Raw genomic sequence first — 18,381 nt, forward strand, 5'->3', positions numbered from 1 at the left:
ATACCATACTAATTCTGTTCTACTGCATATGAGCAGACTTATTGCCAGGCTTGGAGTTAATACTACTGAAGTATAATGGTTATGGGTGGGCTTATGATTAGCCATAGGCTTATTATCAGAAAAGTATGACATGTATAGTATTTAACCTGATTATTTGTGCACAGTGTGTGCTCAGAGGACCACGACACAAATGTGTCTAAAGATATTACAAGGAGACATTTTCCATGTGAATTCTTTGTTAACAGGAATTTTTTTTTAAATAAAAGTTAAAATTAAATCATATAAGGGAATTTTAATTAATTTAATTACTTAATTTGATTAAAATACCATTTCATTTCCATATAAGGGTTGAGGAGTTTTTGTTAGTTTATTCCAGGTATATATGAATGCCTTACTTAATTTCCTTTCAAAAACAGACAAGCAAACTAAAAATCTAATGATATTGAAACTTTCATTAAAGATTTTTTCCCCTTATTACCTTGGTGTACATATAGAACTGGTGTTTGCACCTACATTTTATGTCTCTTTATTTAGAGTATAAATCATTTACAATGAACAAGGATGTGTATTCTTTTCTCAAACTCAAAGCAAAAAAATGTGTCAAGTATGGAGATGCTGCTATCAGTGTTACTGATCAGGTTCACACGTGTGTTTGCTTATCTTGCAAATGACATTATATTTATTGTAAAAAGCTATTCTATAATCAAGCCTTTGAAGTGATGGTAGTAATAATGCAGAGTATTTTTTATAATTATTTTCATAAACTAATTAGGAAAAATAATATTGTGTAATTTTATTTTTATGAAAAAAAAAATGGTCAAGATGTTTTCATCTGTATGAGACTTCTAGGCAGTGAACTGGAATTAATGGAATATTTACAAATTAAGCTAGATTCTCTCAGAGGAAATACTTAATTTGACAATTTTTTTATTTCTAAGAATGAAATTTGTATCTGTACATTGTCTAGTCGTTGTAAATATTTGTCTATAACAAACATATATAGATGCAACATTAATTTGTTGTCATTGAATACTGTTAAGTGCTAAATATCAAGAAACACTTCATTATATTTGCTACAGTTTTTCTGTTCTATGTATAACATGTTACCTTATATGTTTATTGCTGAAGTAAGTATTGAAGTTGTCAATCCTTAATTTTCTCTGGCTACATGTTGACAAGACTAGGAACATTCTTCTGTAAAATGTGGTTTCATTACCAACAGTTAACATGATAAATACTGAGAAAAGCAATATTAGAAATAGATGTGGTATTTGTTGATGATAAAAATCCAACATCACAACTGTCAGTGTTTAAAATTTCATTATTTCAATAATCAAGTCTGATGTAGGGCATTTTTTATAATTGTGTATGAGTAATAAACATTTTTGATTAAACTGAAGCATTCACCTGTTTGTATCTTTCAGAACTGATTATAAAAAGCTGTTATACAATGCTACATTTTCACTTGTGCCAAGGGGGAGAAGGCTTGGTTCCTATAGGTAAGTGCATAGTTATCTTAGAATTGCCATCGTTCTCAGTTTCCACTTCAGATTATAATCTCTCCACATATTATTCCTCTCATCCTTTCATTCCATTTTCCTGCTGTAATATTTTTCTCCGTTTCTCTCAATTTACTGTGCTTCTTCGTGTATTATAATCTAAAATGTGAACCCAGATGTACTGTTTATATGTATATCCATATTTTTTTGACAATGAGCTCATGCCCACACATATTATTGCTGTTCCTGATAGAACTGCACAGAAATGCTGTTTCTTTTTCCTGTTATAAGATTCCCTTCATGACTTTGAGTCTAGGATTATTTTCCAGTTTGTGTTATACAGAATGATCAGATTTTGTGATACTTTGGTGTGTCATTTGTTTATGAAAGTTGTAAATTTATGAGAAAATGACGTTATTTTATCACACATGCTAATGATGTAATAACCAATAGCTGCTGACATTACAATCAGTTAAGTTTGTTGACCTTATTGGATAATTACTAGTTAAGTATGGTGTACCATCTCTCTCTTTTGAAGCATTTGATAAAACTCATTTCTAATGCTGTAACTGTACTCCTTCTTAAGAAATTGTAACAAAATTTTTGGTTTCTTTATTCGTCATTAAGATTTCCTACAATTGAACTCTGGTTTCCCTAATACTGATCTTGTGTTTTTGTAGACTTTATGGTATATGAACAATCACCCTAATATTTCCTTCTTTTCTTGCCCTGTACCAGTTGTCCTGTACTCTACATAGATTCTAGATTCATGATATGAAATAAAAATTTGCAAATCTTTTACAATTTGTATCTTTAATTTTGGAACAAATTTCTGAAACAATATACCTTGGACATAATTTTGAATAGGGACAACTGAATGTAGACCAATATTTGGTGTGATATAAATTTCACATTACTTGTGAATTAAATGAGTTTCAGAATTAGAGAATACTTCATGGTACATTCACAAGTGTAGAATTTAGGTTTGTAATACTATAAGAGCTGTTTAAAGCAAATATGGATATCAAACATCAAGGATACATGAAATATTGTTTGATTACAGTGTTCATAAAGTAGGAAGGTTTATGATGAATGAACTGGAATTTATTGAATACTGAATGTTCACACGTCAATGTCATACTGTGCCTTTGTGTATCTTTACATTGTACATATTTGACAGATTTTTGGAAGCCCTGCAGGCAGGGAGCATTCCATTTTTACTGAGTAATGGTTGGGAACTGCCATTTTCTGAGGTGATTGATTGGAAAAAGTCTGTGATATGGGGAGATGAAAGACTTTTACTACAGGTAAGTTATCTCCCTTAGCACTTAAGTTCTGCTTTAATAAGGCTTAAAATCTATACTATTGTAGTTTTTAGCTGCCCCAGTGGAAGTCCTAATAAAGCTGTCATGGAGACGTAATTGGGCCATACCTGATAATGAACCAGTTCATATATCATGCAGTTAAGCGCAAACACTTTAATTGTCGTTTCATAAGCCCACCCTCTGACTCGAGAGTTGGTGATTATGTGTTTGCCTCCCTTTGCTTATGGCAGGATCAATATTTAAGGTTAAAACTTTTCGATTAAAATGGGTCTTTATTAGAGCCCCACATCTTTGACACTGGTACCTAAAATATACATGTCTGTGTTTCTTGCTCTCTTTTTCATATCAGATCACCATATCTTAAGTTCTTTTGGGCAAATTACACTCAAACTTTACCCAATGCTTTATCAAGTGCTCACATTGGAGAGATCTCCAGACCCTTAGGTCAAAGGTCAAGGTCACTATTACTATTGATAGAAAATTGATTTCTCCGAAGGATCTTCTGTTACACTTTGACTTTCTCTTTCACTTCTTCACAGGAAGTGCTAGCTCTTATTTACTTTTCATGTGCAAAGATCAAGGTCACCATAACTATCAATTGAAATGGGAATATATAAAAAAAATATATCATATCTGAATGTTAGTGGTAAATATATACTTATGATATAATGAAACAGAATTGATTTAAATCAAATAAGAATTTATCAAGCACAGGTCAAGGTCATCAGGTCAAAGGACAAGGTCAAATTTTAAAATATTTCACAGCTAAGTATTTTGTGAAGACATAGTGGAATGGAATGAAAGTTTACCAACTACAAGTCAAGGTCACCAGGTCAAATATGGAGGTCCAATTTGAAATGTTTGTTTACATTTCACATGCAAATCAATATATCTACAAAGTAATAAACAAAAATTCAATGTAACACACACAAGTTTATAGTCTAACACAATGTGGGGCCATTCCTGTGTCAGTGCTCTGGTTAGTCCAGGCCAGGCTGGCGTTTTAGGTTAGAAGTTTTCCAGTGAAATTATTCATTATTGTGTCAGGTCATACTGGTGTTTTTGGTTAAAACTGTAACAAGGAAACGAAGCTTGACAGTAATCTGTAGTCAGGGTTTACCCTGGAATGCTTTCTGGACAGTTACAAATTAAATTGGAGTCTTTCAGATGTTTGCTGTTAATTAATTGAAGGTGCTGTGAATATCTTTTGTTATTTGAAGAGGTTGTCTTGTTTGACTGAGGTATTTTTTTTATTAGGCTGGAAAAAAATATTGTGGGAAACTTTGTGTTGTTGGTTTTATCTCCTCTGTCTTATGGAAGTAGATTTACTCTCACTAGTGGGATTTCAGTATATTATGAATTAAGTCTACCCTTCTCAGTATATAACATGAAAAATAAAACTCCATTGTCAAGCCTCTTTATACGGAAAAAGTTTAAAGATTTTTTGGGCAGAAATTGGAGGTGTGTATATGCATATCATTTTTAGTGTAATATGTTCAACACACAAAGCGCTGAAATCAGATTACTGCCAAAACACGTACATTAACACTTTTATGACATGTGTTCACAAGATGAAATAAGGGATGCAATACAATTCCTTATTTTGAGACAGGGTAGTTGTAACTGTAGACTAATAAAACATCAATATAGTAGGCCCGTGCTATCCATTACAAGCAGAATCAAGTTCCAAATGACACAACCATGACAGCACCGAATGATTCATCATCTCAGATTTGTGAGAAATACAAATAGCCCCATGTTGGGATCAAACCACACAACTCAGATCTTAAGTTATTTGCAAGGTCAGATCTATCATGACACCACACTCTTAAACTATGTTCATTTTGTCTATTTTCACCACAAACACTCATCTATCTATACACACGTCATTTTGTGTTACACAGAATAATAATTAGATACTGTGTATGTGGAGTATGATGTGTAATACTGAAAGTATTATTTGTGTGTCATTGTCTTCACCACCTGTTTTGAGAATTTCTCTGTTTTTGAACGTCAACAAGGTAGAAATGGTGAAGAAAGAATCTTAAGGAAGAGGAGAAATGAAATTGGAGAATTTTTTTTTTTTTTCAAATATAGACTTTCAAATTTGAATATATCCCAAATACAAATGAACACCTGTTCAAATCATTTGTTATTTTAATCAAGAGGAAATATAACTTGAATTTGGTTAAACACCAGTGAAAACAAATTTATGGAGATGCTGGAGAATATTTTCAGAACATCCCACCAGAATTATGTGTTTTTGTTCTTGGGTATTATGTCCTAGTATGACTCTTGCATTTACGCTATTTAGTAAGAAGTAACATAATGCAGTACATGCCCAAAAAAAGAGATAATTAGACATTATTATGCTTGGATGATTTAGATCCTATCTCATTCAAGTCTAAAATATAGATTGTTTTGTTATGCCTTCTGTACTATTGTTGAAAATAATGCTGATTCATGTGAAAACAGGTGACAAAGAAGTGGAAAATGACTTGGTTAAAACTATTTATAATTTTTGCTAACTTTGCAACATACAGAATCATTTATGAATCATATTGGAGGCATTACATTTTTTCATTAAAGGAAAATACCAAAGGATGTTGAGAAAGGGGGCAAAAATGGAAGCTGAATGGTTTTACTAAAATGTGATGATGTCTATCAATTTGATTATATTATGTTTCCTGTATTCATCAGTGAATTAATTTCTTGTAATAAAACCATCCGTATAAACCTAACTTATTTCACTGTGCTATGATAAGACCACCCCTTTGAGGACCAAGTAATATGCCGACTCCTTGTTCTTAATTTTACATGGCATACAGTCTGATGATTCATCTCTCCATATGGTAATGTTAAAGGCCAAAGTAACAATATTGTATAACTTTGAAAACACGATGATACTAAACTGGATTTGTCTTTTAATTACACTAAATTTAGTCTGACAGCAAGACTGATTTTGTTTATATCTGAGGGTTAAGAAAGATTTATTTTGTGTCTGATAGTTATGATAGATTTTGATCATAGTTGATAGTTAACCTGCAGATGTTAGCACCATCACCATTTCTGTAGAATTTCAGACATTGTATCCTCAATTCCTCCTCAGTTCTTTGGCCTGGCTTTACTGACCTTCACAGTGTGTGGTATAACAACCCAATTAATTTGTCGCTGTACCAATGGTAAAAAAGTTCTAGAGGCTGAATAAGATCAAGTGTTGGTGATCCTATTACTAATAATTTCTCAAGTGGTCACATCTGTGATAGGATGGTAGATAATCTCTGTAAACCATTTCACTTCCAACTAAAGTAGTGTAGGTGTTTCTGTTCACTCTGAACTTCATATCAGCATTAAATTTTCAGTTTAGAAGCATGGACTGATTCAACAATATATTAGTTGTTCTGGGACCACCTTAACTTACGTGACACACTTATCCTGTAATAGGTACAGAGGATGAAGTGTTATATTTGACTTCAAGCATCGGTCAGAGCTTATTAAAGGACATTGGTATAGCATTTTTTGGCAGTTTTAGGTCATCTGATCGAAGGGTCTGATGACCTATTCCGATCGCCTTTTGTCTGTACGTTGTCCGTCGTAAACATTTTCAACTTCTTCTCAAGTTCTGCATGTCTCATTGAGCTGAAACTTACCTGAATTGATCCTGACCAAAGTTTGTAAGTTTGGGTTGGACTTATCATCAGGTAAATTTAGTAGGTATCATATCAGGTAAATTTAGTAGGTATAGACTTATCCAGGTAAACATGGCTGCCATCTTGAAAATACATTTTCAACTTCTTCTCAAGTTCAAAATTTGAAATCTTAATCCCACATGACCGTTAAGGCGAAACATCAAAAATTATGAGTAGACTTATTTACAGGTATAGACTTATCATAAGGTAAATTTAGTAGGTATAGACTTATCATCAGGTAAATTTAGTAGGTATAGACTTATCATCAGGTAAATTTAGTAGGTATAGACTTATATCAGGTAAATTTAGTAGGTATAGACTTATCATCAGGTAAATTTAGTAGGTATAGACTTATCATCAGGTAAATTTAGTAGGTATAGACTTATCATCAGGTAAATTTAGTAGGTATAGACTTATCATCAGGTAAATTTAGTAGGTATAGACTTATCATCAGGTAAATTTAGTAGGTATATCATCAGGTAAATTTAGTAGGTATAGACTTATCATCAGGTAAATTTAGTAGGTATAGACTTATCAGGTAAATTTAGTAGGTATAGACTTATCATCAGGTAAATTTAGTAGGTATAGACTTATCATCAGGTAAATTTAGTAGGTATAGACTTATCATCAGGTAAATTTAGTAGGTATAGACTTATCAGGTAAATTTAGGAGGTATAAATGATATGCAGGACTCAAGCTATTTTATAGATAGTGTTATAAAGTGATTATGGCAGTCGTCACAGAACTGAAACTGGACGTACGCCAAAGTCTTAGTTTTGCATTTTAAAACACCTTAATGAAATGCTATGATATCATGGAAAAACAATGAGTGACATCACAAACTAGCAAATTTTATTACAAAATAACATTGCATGTACACAATATGAAACCAAGCTGTCTTCAAGGATGACACCAGAAAGGTTCCTGTGTATTTGTAATAATTCATTTAAAAGTGATCTTTAACATGTTACTCTCCTTTAGTAAAAAGTTGATGTACTCTAACACAGAAATTCCAAAGGCTTACTTCTTTAACTCGGTATGAAATGAAAACTCAAGTTAGATCCTATCTTATATATATATATATATGTACTTTGTCAGTTTTATCCCTGCATAACATACACGTGTCACATATGTCACACATGTGTTATAGGATAAGATTCACCATAGATTCACAACGTCACAATTAGATGATAATGTTACATTATAATGGTACAATTTGAAAGCCCATCAAAATAATGTTTACATGCCTGTAATGGCAATCTTGCCATAAAAGTAACCGACACCATCTCGTTAAAGTCAGAATTTCTTAACAAACCTGCCTCTAAGGTCTTCCTATAAAATTCAGATATATGATGTGTAAATCACACCTTTCACAACTTCTTGTTAAAAATATTACTTTTAAAATTTGATTGGTTTATGCGCACATTTTCTGAAAATTTTGTATTAATTATGCGTCCATTTTGCTTTTATTCATAGTTGTTGTCAAAAATATGATTTTGCAAAATTTTTGGGGAAAAGAAAAAAGAATGAAAGATATTCATTGTGTCAGCAGTTGGGATATAGAAATTCTGTACCCTCTGTTGCACAGATAAGGATGAAAATGGTGAGGGAAACAGCATAGAGCAGAAGATTTATATACAAGCGCCACATTTTAGGACATGTTGGGCCATTTTTTAAATGACCAAAATTAATAGTGTCATTTTATGTAAGTCTGATGCATCTGGCTTATGTTACAAATGACTGGATTTGTTTTAGAAAATTTACTTGGGAGAAAACTAAACTAGGTTTAATCTACAATCTGATGCTCCTGGCAGTTTGAGATAGAATATAGCTTTTAGTGTTACATAAACCAGAATGGCTGTCGGCTTAATTGACAGTGCAAGGGCTTGTATGAATGACATGTGTGGCGGAAAGATAAGTGTCAGTTAAGTCATTATCAGGTCCTTGTATGGTGGGCCTGTGTAGTGGTAGGATAAGTGTTGGTTAAGTCACTGTCAGACCCTTGTATGGTGGGCCTGTGTGGTGGTAGGATAAGTGTTGGTTAAGTCATTATCAGGTCCTTGTATGGTGGGCCTGTGTAGTGGTAGGATAAGTGTTGGTTAAGTCACTGTCAGACCCTTGTATGGTGGGCCTGTGTGGTGGTAGGATAAGTGTTGGTTAAGTCATTATCAGGTCCTTGTATGGTGGGCCTGTGTGGTGGTAGGATAAGTGTTAAATTAAGTCACAGTCAGGTCCTTGTATGGTGGGCCTGTGTGGTGGTGAGATAAGTGTTGGTTAAGTCACAATCAGGTCCTTGTATGGTGGGCCTGTGTGGTGGTGAGATAAGTGTTGGTTAAGTCACTGTCAGACCCTTGTATGGTGGGCCTGTGTGGTGGTAGGATAAGTGTTAAATTAAGTCACAGTCATGTCCTTGTATGGTGGGCCTGTGTGGTGGTGAGATAAGTGTCGGTTAAGTCACTGTCAGACCCTTGTATGGTGGGCCTGTGTGGTGGTGAGATAAGTGTCGGTTAAGTCACTGTCAGACCCTTGTATGGTGGGCCTGTGTGGTGGTGAGATAAGTGTTGGTTAAGTCACTGTCAGACCCTTGTATGGTGGGCCTGTGTAGTGGTAGGATAAGTGTGGGTTAAGTCACAGTCAGGTCCTTGTATGGTGGGCCTGTGTGGTGGTGAGATAAGTGTTGGTTAAGTCACAGTCAGGTCCTTGTATGGTGGGCCTGTGTGGTGGTGAGATAAGTGTCGGTTAAGTCACTGTCAGGTCCTTGTATGGTGGGCCTGTGTAGTGGTAGGATAAGTGTCGGTTAAGTCACAGTCAGGTCCTTGTATGGTGGGCCTGTGTGGTGGTAGGATAAGTGTCGGTTAAGTCAGTCAGGTCCTTGTATGGTGGGCCTGTGTAGTGGTAGGATAAGTGTTGGTTAAGTCACAGTCAGGTCCTTGTATGGTGGGCCTGTGTGGTGGTAGGATAAGTGTCGGTTAAGTCACTGTCAGACCCTTGTATGGTGGGCCTGTGTGGTGGTAGGATAAGTGTGGGTTAAGTCACTGTCAGACCCTTGTATGGTGGGCCTGTGTAGTGGTAGGATAAGTGTTGGTTAAGTCACTGTCAGACCCTTGTATGGTGGGCCTGTGTAGTGGTAGGATAAGTGTTGGTTAAGTCACAGTCAGGTCCTTGTATGGTGGGCCTGTGTGGTGGTGAGATAAGTGTTGGTTAAGTCACCATCAGGTCCTTGTATGGTGGGCCTGTGTGGTGGTAGGATAAGTGTTGGTTAAGTCACTGTCAGACCCTTGTGTGGTGGGCCTGTGTGGTGGTAGGATAAGTGTTAAATTAAGTCACAGTCAGGTCCTTGTATGGTGGGCCTGTGTGGTGGTGAGATAAGTGTTGGTTAAGTCACTGTCAGACCCTTGTATGGTGGGCCTGTGTGGTGGTAGGATAAGTGTTGGTTAAGTCACTGTCAAACCCTTGTATGGTGGGCCTGTGTGGTGGTAGGATAAGTGTTAAATTAAGTCACAGTCAGGTCCTTGTATGGTAGGCCTGTGTGGTGGTAGGATAAGTGTCGGTTAAGTCACTGTCAGACCCTTGTATGGTGGGCCTGTGTGGTGGTGAGATAAGTGTCGGTTAAGTCACTGTCAGGTCCTTGTATGGTGGGCCTGTGTGGTGGTAGGATAAGTGTGGGTTAAGTCACAGTCAGGTCCTTGTGTGGTGGTGAGATAAGTGTTGGTTAAGTCACTGTCAGACCCTTGTATGGTAAAGCAGGCCTGACCTTGTATGGTATGCCAAGCTTGATCTTGTATAATAAAGAAGGTCTGACCTGATATGGTATGGCAGGCCTGTTCTTTTATAGTATGGCAGGCCTGAGCTTATATGGTATGGCATGCCTGACCTTATATGGTATGACAGGCCTGACCTTGTATGGTATAGCAAGCCTGACCTTGTATGGTATGACAGGCCTGACCTTGTATGGTATGCCAAACTTGATCTTGTATAATGAAGCAGGTCTGACCTTATATGGTATGGCAGGCCTTACCTTATATGGTATGGCAGTCCTTACCTTGTATGGTATGGTTTGCCTGATCTTTAATTGTAGAACAGACTTGATATGGGATAGAAGTTTTGTGTAGATTGATTGGTTTTTGCATGACATTTCAGGCTAAAGTTGGATCATTGTTCGGCACTTTGGTCCTTGTTTAGAATGATAATTAAGTCAAGGATTTTACATAATAGTTAAGGATGAAAAAAGGGCATGGACAAGATCTCCTGCTGATGCAATCCAAGGATCAAATACATCTTCCAGGGAATCAAACCTCAGTCTTTCGCAGCATGTGTTCTATCCATTAATGCTATTTATACACAAAAATAAATCTAAAGCAGTTTTAGAAAAAGCATCACATTAATGGTAATGCTAAGAAGATTAAAAATGTCATTTATTAGATTTTAGTATCGATCAGGATACGATGTGAATTTTGTGTACTTGCATGTAAGGGTCGGAGCCTCATAAGAACTGTACTAGTCACTGAAGTCAGGTGGTACAGTGGTAATACACTGACCTTTCACCTGGCTGTACGGGGTGCGGTTCATCGACCAGATGTGAAAAGCTCCTGGGGTCACCTGCTGACCATATTGATAGGTAGTCAGGTTTCCTCCCACAATAACACTCCTCGCATGCTTACATCAAGGCCAACAAGAGTGATTAGTATTAGTTAAAATAACTTCTTTTGAAAATTTTAAAAAAATAAATAGAGTTTATGTTTGTATTTACTTGCTACTAACGAGGTAAGTACACGAACATACCTTTGATACAGATTTAGTTAGTCAGTGACTTGTGGAGATGAAGAAAACATTCTTCTGTTATAAGGATTTGAATACCCAATTTTAAAACATCTTTTCAAATCCTGATAGAGGGAGAAAAATGGTTGCCTAAAGTGAGATCTTAAGGTAATTGGGAACTTGGTCAATGACTTACTGGCTGTGTAAGTGCAATATGTACTGTCTCATTTTAAGCAGCACCTCATTAGCCTAACTTTCTAAAGTATTATCAATGACAATTGTAAGAATTCAATATTTTTGTGTAATACATTGAATGCTAAATCATTTGCTTGCTTCTAATTAAATTTGGTTCCAAAATTGCTGAAAAATTTAAGTTTTGCTACACTGAAGTAAAAGTCAGTATAATTGTAACTTGTGGTGCGTTGGGTATTGAATTTTAACATCATCAGAAGACTAAAGCAATAACAGTAGTTCAGAAGGACCATTAAAATAATAAAATGGAGATATGTATTAAGACATGTAGATTAAACAGAAAATATTTTGCTCTCTCATATTTCTCATCATTTACATTTAGAATGTATTACATTTGTTTTAAATTTACAAGGTCACAAAGAATAATTGTTTTTTAATTTTCACAGAATTTAGACAAAAGACTTCAAAATTTGTTGTCATTATTCTCAAATAGCGTTATTTTTAAATGTTTCGAAATCGTTAACTAGCTGACAGCAATTTTATGCAAGTGTGTTCAGATGGATTCTGATTGTGATAAAACCAAGACAGGCACGTGTGAGGATTTTTTAAAATCCAAGTGTGTTGATGTGTTTTATATTATGATAATCCAAGTTGTTGATGTGTTTTAATGATGATAAATCAGGTATGTTGATGGGTTTTTTATTATGAACGTGTGTTGGTGGGTTTTTTAAACCCAGTTTTAATCAGCCTGATGTGGGAAATATATTACAGCTTTTACAAAATAACAACACTGCACTCTCACTCACTATAGCTTTTGGAATTTCAGAATTTAAACTCTAAGACAAGTAAAAAAAATGTTAAAACATGTTAGTAAAACAAAATTATTTATTAAGGTAATACAACACAATATTTTTGATGGGTATAACACATTTCTGTAAGGCTAATGATAGTTCCCTAATACAAGATTAACCTCAGGCAGTATATGTATCGCAATAGTAATGGAAGTTATGTCAGAGATACTCCTGGGATTCTAAGTGCTTTTACATGTAGCAAGTCCAATAAGTTTAGCCTGAATAAACCCCTGGGACCAGAATCACAGTATAGATATATTATATATTGAAATTACAGATAAAATGATTTCCTTCGTTGTGTATTGATTTTAAAATCGTGCACGAATCTTGCCATTATTCGTGGAGTTATCGAGTCAATCTGAATACATCCAGCCCTGATACATATATTCCTGGGTATATCCCATCGTTCAATGACTCAAATCATTCTCCTTTGATTACAAGTCTCAGTGTGTTAATTATAACCTGGCACAGTCGATGTTGACATTTTTGTGGTCAATTCAAGTACAGACTTTATGCAGGAAGTCTACAGTCTCATTAAACCTGGTGAATTCATCATCCACAGTGGGCTAATAGTTGTCAGAAGAGGTTGGGAAGAAGGGAGATAATTCAAGAAATATTTCAATTAAAAAAAGTGCATAAAGGGCTTGTGTTTCAAGTGGACTTATTTTGCTTTAATGTGTAGATACTCCAAATAATCAAGAATTATAAGTTGACAGAGATTGAAGCACTAGTGGATTTTGTGAGCAATATTTATCCACAAAATCCATTGAAAATACAAAATTTGAGCCCCATGAAAATTGATGATTTTACAGTAGTCAATGGTTAAATTTTATTGTTATCTGAGGTACTACAGAAAAAGACAGGATCAAAGTCCTTCTGATGACATTGAATATTTGTAGAAGTCTGGGATCCTGCTATTTATTGTCTGTAGTCCGACTCCAGTGATCTGTCATGTTGAGCTTAACCAGGCAGTCTTAGGTCTAGTTGTCAATGAGTAAGCTTGTATATGGATTATGGACTTGAGATATATACTGCTAGCCTCCTTGTCTGAATGTTGAACTGTTCACATAATCAATTGGTTGATTGGCGATGAACATGACAAAATCATTTAGACCATTAATATGTGGTATTAGAACATAGAGGTGTGATTGAATGTCATAGTACAGAAACTGTTTCCTGCTCTACATCTATACCAGATGGTATAAGGTACCACTAATGAGATGAAGTCAAGAACTACAAGTACTACTGCCACTTAACATCGGACATAATCAACATTATTAATTGCATGGAAATTTCAAAATAATAAATTTTTAATATTTCATATCTGGTGTGTTTTCACAATCAGGAAAAATTCACACTAAAATTCTGGTTGTTGCTAAGTAACTCTAACAGAAAAAGGAGAAAAAAAATTTTGTGTGAAGTGTAAGTGTTCTATAATACTTGTATACATATGCTTTATTACAGAATAACAGTTTGAATATGTATTAAGTAACACACGCCCTACAATTACAAAGCTTATGATCCAAGTCAGTCCTCTACAGCATCTGTCCTGTTAGACCTCGTAGCCCAATGAACAGCCCCAAACACTTACAGGCAGCCTTGTTTGTCTTGGTTTGAGTATGAAATATTGCCACTAACATCTACTGGATTTTATTACAAAGGTTCTTATTTGAGTTTTTTTTTCATATGTGAAAAATTTATACAACATGATCAAATTTTTAACCAAATGCGGTTGAAAATGGACATTTTTATGTTAAACTCGAAGTCATATCCACTCTACATCATTTTTGTGTCGCCTGCAGAGCTGGTGGACACTTAGGGATCACTTTTGTCCGTCGTCAGGCGATGGCATTCGCACAAAAGTTTTCTGGATTTTTTCGGTTATGCTTCGAGTCATCAAAATGTAGTATGTGGCGTTTTGGAAGGGTACAGATTCAGTTCGATTCCTGGCTGTCTGTAACCCTTCTTGGCAGAGTTATGCCCCTTTGAACTTAGAAAATTCTCTGGGAATATTGTTTTCTGGACTTTCTTTGGTTATGCTTTGAATTATAGAAATGCAGGTGACACCTACAGTTCCGAGGAACTATTGTCTCCATTTTACACCACAATGCCATCTGTAATATGTGATGTTATTTTGTCATTTAAAGTGACTCTCTTAATAACCTATATTATACAAGTTTAATATGTAAAAATATTACATTGGTATATTCAATTAATAGTAAGATAATAGTAAAGAATTGGGTTTTCAATTTACCGGTATTCAATATATAGAGTACTTACTCTGTCACAGTTGGATGTAGCACATTATTGTTTCTCTTTCTACAAAATTTTGATTCATCAAAATGTTACTTATATGAAGTTTTAAAATCCCTCAGATAGGGTCATAGTTGTAAGGTAGAAGAAAACCCTTGAAATTATTTGATAGTTGTGTTGTTTGCTGCAATATAACTGGTCACACAAATATGAAGGCCATCATTTCTTCATGTTAAATTTGCCGAACAACAACAATTACAACACAACGAGTAGAAGATTTGAGTGTGACGTTTCAATTACTTAGTGGTCATCTTCATCAGACAGAAGTTTAGAAAATTATTTAACACAAGGGCTGTTCTTTAGAAAGAATTTGGCATTCTGAGAGTGTTATTTCTCAACAAGAAATCTCCTATGCCAAAACTTAACTTGTGATGGGATCCAGAACTTGTGATGGGATCCAGAGTCCTTGAAATTCATCTATGGTACTTCCTACACAATGATACTTAACATTATGTTTGAAGTAGGAAAATCACCAGGACATAACCAGCTGATAAATTTTTCTGTTTCTGTTTGAATTTAAACAGAATGTTTTAAGCTTAGCTATTCTGTCTTTTGAGCTTGGTGTTTATAATGTTTGTAATGACCATGTGGAGTTAACCATCATTGAAGTGCAGCACATTTCATTACAAATGTATACTTTCCTATTTGTTGCCTTCCGGTTTTGAAAGAACTTACCAAAATTAGTTCCTGTAGGCAGATGTCTGATGTATCTAAAAAAAAAAAAAAAATAATAGTGGTTTCATGAAACGTAGATTTTTACACATCACATGTAACAGACAGTAAACCCTAGCTGCCCTGTAATAATTCCATCCACTATTACTGTTTCAAACAATTGTCAAAAAATGCTATTTCATTGTTCTATAATTAGTCCAGCCCTGATCACTTCAAACTAGAATTTTATGATATTTGGAATTGTAACAGAATCCCAACCTATCCCATTGGGACACCTGGCCCATTAGAAAATCCATCTCATTGCTTTTGAATACCAGTCCGATCCCAGTCACTTTAAAAGTCAAAGGGAGAATATGCCACATCCATACTTTTTCTCCTGACTCCGTAATCTTAATTTTATTTAATCAACTGGCAACCTTTTACATTTATCTGTTGAGAAAGTTTAAGATATAACTTGACTAATTAATGATGTTGAGTAATGATAATTGCTGCAGAGAACAGAATGAAATCATCCAAGTTTTGAACATTGATTTTATTTTGATGGTTTTGTCAGTTGTTTGTAGTGCAGTTTTGAACATTAAAATGAGTACAGTATACTGTTTATTTGATCTTGTTAAATCAGTGTCTTGGAAGGTTTTAGGAGTACACCTGTAAAGTTCATGTGTGGGAAGCATATACAGCTCTTTTTTGAAAAGACAAAAACAAAAACAAAATTTTAAAAGAACAGAAAGAAAACCCAGAAGCAAAAACCATAAAACAAATGAAAAAAATATAAAAAAAAAGAGCAGTAACAAAAACAATAATTAAGTGATAAAGATAAATAAAAAAACAAAAGTGGGGAAAGGAAGGATGATGAGAAAAGAAACTTCTTAGAAAATGTTTGTTTTTATCAATCATAAAGTAAGAACACAAAATCTGTGCCATTTTATCATATTTCTGACAAGTTTGCTGATTCCATATATCACATGATTTGTCATTGCATATGGAACGATTGTAAAACTGGAATAAATAGGGAGTGTTCAAGGTTGATAATTTTGTTTGATTGATGATAAAAGAAGTCTTTAATTTCTACAATGGTAACTGATGATAATATCAGAGAGATTTGTACAGTCTGTTTTATTACATAAATGGCCGGCTTTGGCATGTCATTCGCTGTTATAAATAAGTAAAACCTTGATCATGTCACAGGAATGTCTTGGTTATCTATATTGGAGCAAATCTGTCTCATAGGGAAATTGATTTGAAAGTTTCTGCATAGTTTTCAGATATACAAGTTATATGATAAATAGAATCTTAAACTTGTGCCAATGTAATATGGAATTTATACAACTTGATACATTCTATATTACATTGACAGTCAGGCAAGATCCTCATTATGATAGTATTACGGGGTTGATCAGTCAGTAGAGTGATGTACTGAATCTGCAACACAAATGAAGATCTGAGCTTGTGACATTTCAATTCCTAGTCAGGGCAGTTTTGCATTCATCAGGTAATTTTTTAAAAGTTGGAGGTGTGGTTAGTTTGATCCCTAGCCAGGTTGGTTTGCATTTTTCAGATGAAGGTTAGAGGTGTGTAGTTTGATAAATAACCAGGGTAGATTTGTGTTTCTTGGGAGAAGATTGATCCATAGTCAGGGTAGATTTGTTTCTCAGGTGAAGATCTGAAGAGAAAATTTTCATTTTCCTTTTGAGGAAAGTAATATTTTTGTGTTGGAAATTGATGTTTCTTTATAAGTAATTTTCATTTGCTTATTGAGGACATTGATGTTTCTTTGTGGGTAGAGTCATGTTTCTTTGTGGGTAGAGTCATGTTTCTTTGTGGGTAGAGTCATGTTTCTTTGTGGGTAGAGTCATGTTTCTTTGTGGGTAGAGTCATGTTTCTTTGTGGGGAAAGTGATGTCTCTTTGTGGGTAGAGTCATGTTTCTTTGTGGGTAGAGTCATGTTTCTTTGTGGGGAAAGTGATGTTTCTTTGTGGGTAGAGTCATGTTTCTTTGTGGGGAGAGTGATGTCTCTTTGTGGGTAGAGTCATGTTTCTTTGTGGGGAGAGTGATTTCTCTTTGTGGGGAAAGTGATGTCTCTTGGTGGGGAAAGTGATGTTTCTTTGTGGGGAAAGAGGTGTTTCTTTGTTGGGAAATTGATGTTTCTTTGTCGGGAAATTGATGTTGATCTGTTGGGAAATTGATATTGATCTGTTGGGAAATTGATGTTTCTTTGTCGGGAAAGAGGTGTTTCTTTGTTGGGAAAGTGATGTTGATCTGTTGGGAAAGTGATGTTTATCAGTTGGGAAAGTGATGTTTATCAGTTGGGAAAGTGATGTTTCTTTCTCTGGTAAGTGATGTTACGTGTGGGAAAGTTTCATTTCTATATTGAGAAAGTGAAACAGATGTTTAGATATGATGAGGAAATTGTTTTATCATCTGTGAATTTTTTTATCCTGTAAGAACACTTTTTATTTTTATTTTTATTTTTTTTTTTATTTTTATTTTGTTTACCAGTATCAGTGATGCCAGTGTCTGATGTATGATGTTAAATATGTTGTGACAGGAAATTGACAATGAAATCGTATTAAGAAATTCCAGTTCACATCTTTAGCAAAAGTACATACATTGTGAAAATTAATTGAATTTTGTAAAATTTTTTGCTAAAGGCAGATACCAACAGCTGCCTGCTTGTTTTAGATTAAATTCTAACCGCTATAGATGAAAGTTTGCTGATAGTGGAGAAATATAATAAAATTGTGTTCATCACAAGCAATGCAACTGTTTACCAACTCACTGCAAATACACAGTGCTTGAAATTTTTATTTTTGTTTTAGAGTTGTAGAAAATTAAAGGAGTGTGTTTCCCTGTAGAATATGATTGAAAATGAGTTGCAAAATATTCATCTTAGGTTTGATGGAATGAGAAATAAGGATAATGAGTTTTCAAAACTGTTTTGTCTTTCCTGGTAGTTTTCTATATTTAGAATTACAGTTGTCATCGGTCATGTGACATGAACAGATCAAAAATAATATCTAGACTATGGAGTCTCAAAAGAAAACTTAATGGTTGCTTCAGACATAACTGAAAATGATGGCGCT

At 34.6% G+C, this 18,381-nt stretch overlaps 1 protein-coding gene across 1 annotated transcript in view; it reads left to right on the plus strand.

Annotated features, from left to right (window-relative positions):
- The window catches only part of LOC132561483 (exostosin-1a-like), an 80,456-nt gene that overhangs the window by 45,747 nt on the left and 16,328 nt on the right, over positions 1–18,381 (plus strand). The window contains exons 2-3 of the mRNA XM_060226192.1: positions 1,425–1,499; positions 2,680–2,806. Coding sequence (XP_060082175.1) covers positions 1,425–1,499; positions 2,680–2,806 — 202 coding nt within the window. The remainder of the gene's footprint in view (positions 1–1,424; positions 1,500–2,679; positions 2,807–18,381) is intronic.

The sequence above is a fragment of the Ylistrum balloti genome, unplaced genomic scaffold (genome assembly GCF_031769215.1).
Source record: "Ylistrum balloti isolate Yb309-2 unplaced genomic scaffold, AGI_CSIRO_Ybal_v1 Utg371212, whole genome shotgun sequence".
Taxonomy (NCBI): Eukaryota; Metazoa; Mollusca; class Bivalvia; order Pectinida; family Pectinidae; genus Ylistrum; species Ylistrum balloti.